Genomic DNA, 10,000 nt, shown 5'->3' on the forward strand with positions numbered 1-10,000 from the left:
TGAGGCAGGAGGATTGTTGTGAGTTCAAGACCAGCCTGGGCTACAAAGTGAGCTCAAGGCCAGCCTGAACTGCATAGCAAGACCCTGTCTCAAAAAAAAAAAAAAAGACAAAAACCAAGTAAGAGAACTAGTTATGCACAATTTTTAGTTTAAACTCCATGTAAGATAAATAAAAGGAATTATTAAAACTAGAGGATAATAAATAGAGGTGCAAAAATTTTTTTACTCTTTCCCTCACTTTCTTCAAAGATAAGGACAGAATGCACTGAATTTTTCTCACACAGGCTTACTGGCTTGCCAGCCTGCTAGCACTATCATTTGTTTTTCTTTGTTTGTTTCTTTGTCCCCGGTACGGGGAATCGAACTCGCAACCTTGCGCTTGCCAGGCAGGCGCTGTGCCGCTGAGCTAAATCCCCAGCCCTAGCACCATCATTAATATCACCCAATCAGAGGAGGTACAGGGGGGTACAGGCCTTGTACCCCTATCTTTCTTGCTCAGCCTGGATCCAGCTCTTTACTTGGGATCCCATTGCTCTGGAGACACACTAGGAAAGGTCCTGTCAATCGGTGCCCAACTGGCATTTCCACCTGGTGTTTCAGGTAGCGAACTCCTGACCCCATTCCTTCCCACCGGCCTATGCTCTGCTGTCATTCTAATGCATTTTGTGAGGTGTAACCGCGACTAGTTACAGGACTAGTAGGACCCAGGACAAAATGAAAACGCAAGGCCTTGCATTCTAAGAATTTCAAGACAGCAGCAGCAGAGCAACCAAATGTGAAGTCCATGTCAGCACAGGTCCGCATGTCTATGCAGGTCACATAACAAGGAGGCTGGCTCCAGTAGAGCCGTGTGAGGCAGGCCCTCTGGAACCTCTCACACTAGTTAGGGAAGTCCAGCTTTTTGTGTTTGTTCACGCTTCCCACTACAATTGCATTAGGAGAAAGGGCAGGGTGGGGTTGAATCCGAAATTGCTAGTCGAATGTCCTCACTTAACAGCTGACCCCAGTGAGGTGCAGTGGGGTTCATGGTTCATACAAAGTTACACAACTAATTTCTGGAAGAGGCGGATGCAGACTCACACAGCCTGACTCAACCCACTGCTCTTTCCACTGTCACAGAATGTCTCAGTAGGAGAAGGTGAGAGAGAGACACACAGAGAGGGAAAGAGAAACACACAGACACACAGAGACACAGAGGGCCCCGTCATTCTGGTTTTCAATCAGGCCTGCTTCAATATCCTCTGAAAAGACCCTATATGCTGAAAAGATCACAATGATGTTGTAATTCTAAATAACAACCATAAATTATTACACTATAAATTAGTATAAGGAAAACCAGTTAAAATGCCTATATATATGTATATATACATGTATATGTATGTATATGTATATATATACATATATGTACATATATATATGTAATTTTAAACTTTTTAATCTCTTCTTTAATGTTCTTGCTCTTCTGAATTCTGTTTCATTTCTTTTTTCATTCTTTGTATTTTTTACTGGGGGATCCAGATTGGGTCTACTGGAGCAAAACTCCAAAAAAAAATCACAAAAGTTCTTTAGATTCTGTGCTTTATGGAGCTTATTTAAAAATTCCCATTTAATATGTAAGGATTCCATTTTCCTAAACTAGGTAGTTCTTCCTTTTGGTCAAGTTTTTAAAGTTACCAAATAAAAGTAACTTTTTGCCAAGCACCTTGCGAAGGTGAATGGATCGGCATTAGGTATTGTTTCATTATGTGCTTTACGGCTGCAGTAAATAAATGTCTCAAGCTTTCCTATTTCACGTACCGCACATGCTTACGGACATCCGCCCACAGCGTTCCGCCTCCTCAGATTAAACGAAACTGCGCCATCCCTGGATAACGTCCCATCCCTCCCAGCCCTTTCCCACAGAGCTCTTCCTGCTTATATCTGTCTTAACACACAGAGCCAAGAGCATGGGTGAGCGGATAATTTAACACACACGACCATTGCAAACCAGTGTTACCTGTTTCAGCCATTCATCGCTTGTCATTTATTTATTCATTAATTCCGCAAACCATCAACCCTGCATAAACCACTGTGCCCACTGAGAGGAGCATGGCGAAAAGCAATCTCAAAACTCTGTACTCAAAGAGAGCCTCCATTCGGTAACTATAAAGTTTTGCAGTGTAAAGTTACCGGTGTTCACCATGGGTTGCGGACTCCGTTTATATAGCCCCAGGAAGATGATATCTGCCCCATGGCGGTATTTTCCCCAAGGCAGCCATAACTGTTATTCTGGCAAACTTCACCCCTCAAAAGCTGGTTCACGCAGAATCCTGATTTCCTGGTGCCTTAAACTTCTCTAGCTCAACAACATGGATGGCTACCCCTTGGTACTGCGCTAAACGCAGGAGAATTCTGTATCACGGAACCAGAACCAGGAACTTTGTACTTGCCTTGTGTACTTGCCTCAGTTCGCCTTGGAACTTGAAATCATTTCCATCTCTTTCCTACTAAAATGTAGTCCAAGTTCTGTGTTCTCAAAGTATCAAGTGTATCTAAGAGATTTAAATAAGTGTATGATCTAATTTCAGGCTACTTTCTTTCCTGATACTGATTGAATCTCCATACAGTCATAGCAATTACTCCAAATGTGCTCTCCTTGAGATCCCACCCTATCCCTTTTCCCTTGCTGCTTGCTGATGATCTCGTTTTCCTGCCTAGTTAAAAGGGTGTAAATTCCTTAGACAACCTTAAATTCTCTCTGCCATCATTCCCCTTTCTTCTATCTTACTGCTAAAAATAAAAACCACACACACACACACACACACACACACACACACAGGGACATATTCTTGTCTACTACCATGGCTACCATCTAAACCTGTTCTCTCATAGCTCTTCCAACAGCCTACTCCACCTTTCACCCAATCTCATTTCAGATTTTCAGCCTGTCTCCCTCTCTCTTTTTTTGCACAAAAATATGTTTAGAAAGCTTTTTTCTTGAAATTTTCCCTGAAATGTGCAATCTCCTGAAGGAATCTCTTGATTATCTGTCCTATCTCCAATAGAGTATTTGATCCAACACTTTGTCAGAGAATCTCCACAACATTAAACAATTTGCATTTGAACCTATATATCTCATTGTATTTCAAATAAAATATCATAATCCACACCTGCATTATTATAACTAATAATAATAACAGAGGAGTGGATAAAATGGATGTGGTATTTTTATGCAATGGAGTATTACTCAGCTATAAAAAAGACAAACTCAAGGCTTTTATAGGTAAATGGATGCAACTAGAGACCATACTCATAAGTGAAATAAATCAGACCCACATGTGTAAACATCATATTGTTTCCCTAGTGTAAGAACCTGAAAGAGTAAACAAGATTCAATGGTACAATAAATATAGTGAAAGGGAACGAAACTGTTCAAAGGGAAGGAACAACTGGGATGAGGGAAAGGAGAAAAGAAAGAAAGAAGTGAAAAATATATATGTATATACAAAGATAGCTGGGACAATTGTACTGCTGATGTCTAATGGTCTATTGAAAGGAACAGCTAATGCTTAAATTTTTTTCTTGACCAGTTTTGAATGCCTATATCTGGTAATCTGAACAATTAATTTGAAGACAACAATATGCAATATAAAAACCACTGGTGAATTCCTACCATATTGTTTAGTGAAACGCTGTATCATTTCTAAAGTTTTATTACTTTTTATTCTCTTTAATGGTTTGATCAATCTTGTTTTCTCACATCTGGTAATCTGAGCAACTTCGCTGATGGTAACAGTATGTAATATAACAACCATTGTTCAATCCTATCATCTTGTTTTGAAATCCTGCATTGTTTTTATTGTTTTTGTGTTGTTTTGTTTTTGTCTTTGTTATTATTTTATTTTTTCTCTTTAAAATAAAAATAAATAAATAATGTTAGCCAAGATCGAGCATTTATAACCTAACACTGTATAAAGCATTTCACACACATTTCTTATTTGTCTGCCATTATTTTATTTCCCTAATTGAATGCAATTCCTTAACGACAGTGACTAGTCTTTGCTCATTGTATCTTTCATGATGCTTCACAAAATATCTTGCACTTAGGAGGCTCTCAAGTGACTATTCAAAGTGCTAATGAAGCTACAACTGCCGCGGTTCTTCGGTTCACGAACTTAATTCATTTCATGATCCTGGGGAAGATGAAAGAGGGCCGCATTCAAGTTCGTCACCAGATGCAGAGTTCGGATATGGAAGTAAAATTTTGCTGAACGATTCAGTTTGAGAACCAACTGTGAACCAATTCTTGCAAATTGTATTATTTATAAATTTTATTTTTCGATCATCACTTTTTCTTATTGAAATCATAAATTTCATGTTTCTTAAGGGCCAGGTCATGAATTAAAACCATTTCCTTAGAGTTTATTTCTTAAGCCTCAGTTCAAATTCTGGCCCTGGGTTCAATCTTAGGACCGGAAAAATATCTGCACACAGTGAGTGTGGTAACGTAGTTCTTAACCAGGGACAAATGTTTCAGTATTTGTTTACCAACTGTCATTCAGGGTAAGAAGAAAAAAAATACGAGTCCTGATGGTAGCCAGTTATAACTAAGGAAAATCTTTGACAGCTTTCATCATCATTATACACAAACACATAAATATCGCTAAATTTCCTCTTCTCTAATTTAGGATGTTAGTTAAAGAATGAGATAAGAGGCTCATTAGAGAGATGCAGGTGATTACTAATAGCCTTCATAACTACTCTTTCTTAACTTTTATAGTTTAATCTTACATGCAGCAGCAGAACAATGAAAAGAATCTGTACAACTTGTCTGAGTTTTGTAGGACGTCAAGGGATGTCAAAGGACCTTAACTGGCGAAAGCTATCAAAATTGACTGGTGAGTCTTTTCATTCTAAAGCTGTTAAATATTATTTTTTCGTTTTCCAGACAAGTTAACTAAGAAACCATTAACATTCAGGGTGAAGAGAGGACATAGCTTACAATACATTCATTTCTTAGTGAGTAACAATAGTTTGAGGATTACATATAGATGCAAACAAATAAACCAACAAAACCAAAGGAATATGGTAAGCAGCTAACCTAGTTAGACACTGTACTAGGTACTTTTAAAATGGCATATTATTCCCCACAGTGAAGCTGTGTACATACAGAATTACTATTTCCACTATACTGCTGTAGAAAGGAAGGGTTATCAATTACTGTATGAACTCAAGTTCATGTAATAAATAATTAGTAGAGACAAAATTCAAACACAGATGATCTGACTCTAGGATCTGAAGCATTCCAAGCTGATTGTCTCTCACATGTGAAATACTTTATATGTGACTAGTAGAATGTTAGAGGCATGTTTAATGACCGTGGTTAGAGTCTATATAGTTGGTTACTGGACAAGAATTTTCATGTGTTGTGCAAGATTAAGAACTGAGAACTAAATTGGTCCTGCTCGATTTCAGCATTGAGGGTCACCCTCTCCCTCCTAACAAAAGGAGGCAAAGATGCAGGTGGTTATTAATAACCTCTCATAACTCCAGTACTGGCTTGTCTGAGTAAATATAACTTTGTCACATTCAATGAGGAAAACATCAGGGGCTCATTTGGGCCTTTATATGCACGTGGAACGACATTAATACTAATGATCACACGCACCTAAGACAGATCCTTGTTACTCTATTGTGTAGGCAGACTCATGTTTGTAATGCTCCTAAATTTTTCCATTTCTCTAATCTTCTTAGAAAACAGGTTTTTCCACACACTCTTGCAAATTTTACCTAGTAATTTCATTCTGAATTTGAATTCTATTAATATCTGGATGACATCGGGTTCTTTGTAAAATGATGTTCTTTATAGTTCAGAACATGATTATTTTCTTTCTTTAAAAACCAGTGAAATTATGAAATGAAAGTCTAATACAAGTCAGGGGTTTCAGTGCTCTATGTTGTCATAAATCAATTTTGCTGTGCTATTAATCTAACTTTGTTATAGAAAGAAAATACTGATACATTGGGCTGTTTTTCTTTGCCTTTAACAAGTTGATTTCAAGAATTTAAATCATGGTTTCACTCTAATGACACTAACTCAATCCCTTCAGCAGATAATGTTTTCATGTACTGTGACTATCTTTCTTAAAGTCAGCGTCCATTTCACCTCCATTAAATATTTGCTATTTTTTCTTTCAAAAGTCATAAAGTCTACCATGTGTATTCATTGCTGTATTTGGCACTTTGAGTCCAACAAAATAGTCTTTCTCTTAAAGTCAGTGTTTCTGGCCAACGTATATGTTATTGACTCAGTGACCTCAGCAATGCAAAGAAGCAGATGCCATCATAATGTACCATCCCTTCTCAGCTGAAGAAACCTCTTCATGAAATTCATCATAAAGAGGAATACTTCAACACAGTAACATTAATGGTATGTAAATTAGAATGGCGGGGCTCAGAGAAGGAAGAGAGATTGATGTGGCTGGGGGTGCTTAACGATGACCACACAAACAAATGTGAGCTCCCACTGAAAGCCAGGAGGGTGGGAAAGTACTGAACACTGGACTGAGCAATGCTGTTTTTCTTAAAAGTCCTACACAGCACTTAAGGACTGTAAGAAGGGAAGGGGACATTGAGAAAAGGGTTGTGGGAAGGATGTGGACACTGCACAAAAGACGATATAAAGGTCGAAGGACAGTCAAATGTAAGCCTTTCTAGTTTGGGAGACTGGAATAAGGAGAGTGGTAGACCAGGTGTCCAAAATATGAAAAGGAAGTCCAAATGCTGTTTGTCTCTTACTCATTTTTTGACCTAGATATCCCAGGAATGATGGCATTAGAGTGATCATAAGCTTACAGGTTCATTGGAGGAAGATACACTTAGAGCTTGGGATGGCCAAGAAGTTCACCCAGTAGCTGGATATTGATGAGTAAGACATGGGAGGGAAGAACAACAGAGTCCATTGGGAAGAAATTTCTACCAAAAAAGATCTATTACTTGAATCCCATGAGTATTTATCATCCAAAAAGATGCCAGGGACAAGAAGTGGTAAGCTTAGGACTGGAAAGAGATGTGTATTCCCTAAGAGGGTACAGCTATAAATTAAGGGTCATCAGTGAATTCCTAATTACCAAGTTCCACGTGCTCACTCAGTATTCTTTCAAATGTAGTTATCTGAAGCTGCTAATTGAATTGACCATTTTTACCTTTATGGAGTTTTCTCTTTTTGCTTCTGAATTTTTACGTTTACGTTTTCCCTCTCTTCTCACAATCTGTTTTTCTTTGAATGAGTTTGGTATTTCCCTCATCCTCCAGAAGTCCTGGGCTCAAATATTTGTTTCAATAAATATACTTTCAATTATAAAATTCTCACAGCCCTACGATGTTAAACATTATCTGAATATATTTGCATGACTCAAATTTCTATCTTATAAATTCTTACTTATTGGGGTTCAGTTACTCATTTCCAATGAAGATTCATAAAACTTTTCTATGAAATTTAGTATGTCTGAAAGGCAATTCAAGGTCTTTTCAAAATGAATTCTTCTGGATCTAGAGACACCAATGACCCTATTCTAAACATGCAGATGTGTAATTTTGAAGCTACTTTCTCTCTCTCATCCAGACTCAGCTGTTAAGAAGTCACGTTGCTAATTTGTCCACTGTCACCACCCAGGACAAGACCCTTATCACTTCGTCCCTGAATAGCACAATGACTCCCAGCTGCTTTCCAGAGTCTAGTTTTCCCCCACGGGCATCACAGGGGGATAACATGACTGAAAAACTGGCTTTGGCTTTTTCAGACATTTTATACTCTTCAACACCTGACTTGAGCTTCCAGGCCTAGCTTTATTTCCCCATAAGCTTTTTCTAGGACCCCTTGATGTAACCAAATCTTTTCCCTCACTATCTTCCTCACAGATACCTTTCCGCTTCTCGGTTCACATATTCTTCTTCTGCTAGAATGTCCTCCGCCATTTCTCCATAACTGTTGAAAGTGTACTTGGTCCAAATTCTACTTCCTTTAAAAAACCTTACATGAATTCCTACCCCCACTGGATCTTTCTTATTTCTGTAATTCAATAATTATGGGTCCTATAATTTGTTGCAAATTTGTCACATTTTCATATTTTTTTCATGTGTATTAAGCTCATCTTCCAGATGAAACAAAAAACGTACCTTAATCTTCCTGGCCCATCTCCCCCATGTATGCACACAACAGTGAATATATTGAAGGCACTCACCGAGTACTTATTGATTTGTTTATTGACTAAACACCTATGGAACAGTATTTGGAGAGAAAGGGATTTTAAAGCCCAGAGAAAGGGTGTGTTTAAGACTGATTTGTAAACCTGTGCATAGGAATGATTTTTATTAACCTTACTATAGACCTCAGGTATATAAAATAACTAGTAAATTATCACTGTAGAATAAATCTTTTGTGATCCTTTAAATGCTTACAAGGGTAGTAAAAATCAGCTTTTATTCATGCTTGAAGCTGAAATTTCACATTTTTCTTTAAAAGGAACGCAAGGCCTTTCCTAAGGCCACGAGTTAGGACAATGGAGACAGTACATCATTCACAGGATCTATTACTACATTTTCATATGAAATTGTTTGATCTTACTTTCATTTTTTCCATGGTGGTAGTGCCCTAGCAACATAGAATATTTAAACAAGAAATATTCTTAGCAAGAAAGTAGCTCAATCTAGTCATGGGCCGGGTGTGAAAACTGAGTTCCAAAGAGGGTAAATGACTTGTCCAAGGTCACAATCTAGTTATTGCCACAGCTACATTTAGAAATTAACTCTAATTGTATACTTTTTCCATAAGCACATAATGTACAGTTTCATTTTGTACCTTAAATTGATACTATTCAAATGAATAAAAAATGACAATGGTTTTTCATTATTTCTCTTATTTTACTTCCAAGAACATGAATTAATGCCTTTTAAGTTATTAATGAGGGCATTTAAATAGAAGCACAGCATGAGCAGTTTATTATGATGTGTATCAACATAAGGGAGATATGAATATCATCTTAATTATTTACATTTCGGAAACTTCATAAAAATGCCAGCTTTTTTCATTGGTGAGTAGAGGAGAAATAGTTATATATATTTTTGTTGTTTCACTTCAGAAGATTATTTTATCCTGGGCACTATGCTAATATGTGTAATGGTATTGTGAAAGATTGCTTGAAACCCTGAAAAGAATTAGTCTCATCCAGACAAAGAGAGATAAACATAGTGAGTCAATGTAAATTTCTGTGGGTGACATGGGAATGTGAGAGAAGTTGCCATTTACTTTTTGGGGAAAATGGAATGTGACAATTGTCCTTAACCTCTGTTCTGTAGCAGTAGCAGAGAAAAACAACACACTGCTTAATGCCTTCCCACTCTAATTTTTTCATTTTATTAAAAATAAATAAAACTGTCAGTTTCTCTCTAAAACTTCTACCTAGAAAATACTGTTCAGAGGGGCTAACAGATGCAGAGAACTAAAAGTGAAGAAAGAATTAAAAATAATGTAGGTGATTAATTTTTTATGGAATGTTCATGGAAATTTGGTTTTCTGAAAAAAATTACAATCTACATTACCGTATATCATTTGAATTTTCAATGACTGAGGTAGGTGGTGGCTAGTAGGGGCATACCATATTCCAATCTAAAGATTATTTTAAAAGTCTTTTAAAGTAAAAATTACTACTAGAAATTTACCCAGTTCATGCTATAAAAAGATACACTGATACAGTTCAATATTCTTGACTTTCAGAGGCAAATTTAGGCTGTGAGAATGAAAGACATTTGCTCACAAAATATCAAAATATAGAAAATTTGGATTTAAAACAAAAGTAGAGACATGTAACGTCTGACTTCCTTGTGAAGTCATGGAGACACGAAAGGCTGGGTCAGTGTTTCTTTCCCTGACTCAATAACTCCACATGACAGAGGACAGACATGGTCTTAGCGTGGTAAACAGAACTTACCTGTACCATTGTTAACTGTGGTCTGGATCGTG

General features: G+C 37.2%; 1 protein-coding gene across 1 annotated transcript in view; it reads right to left on the reverse strand.

Annotated features, from left to right (window-relative positions):
• Positions 1–10,000, reverse strand: part of Zeb2 (zinc finger E-box binding homeobox 2) — a gene marked incomplete in the record, with an annotated part of 125,387 nt that overhangs the window by 23,847 nt on the left and 91,540 nt on the right. The window contains 1 exon segment of the mRNA XM_005390788.2: positions 9,969–10,000. This exon segment is cut by the window's right edge and continues 40 nt beyond it. Coding sequence (XP_005390845.2) covers positions 9,969–10,000 — 32 coding nt within the window.

Source organism: Chinchilla lanigera, unplaced genomic scaffold (genome assembly GCF_000276665.1).
Source record: "Chinchilla lanigera isolate Chin_1 unplaced genomic scaffold, ChiLan1.0 scaffold00039, whole genome shotgun sequence".
Lineage (NCBI taxonomy): Eukaryota > Metazoa > Chordata > Mammalia > Rodentia > Chinchillidae > Chinchilla > Chinchilla lanigera.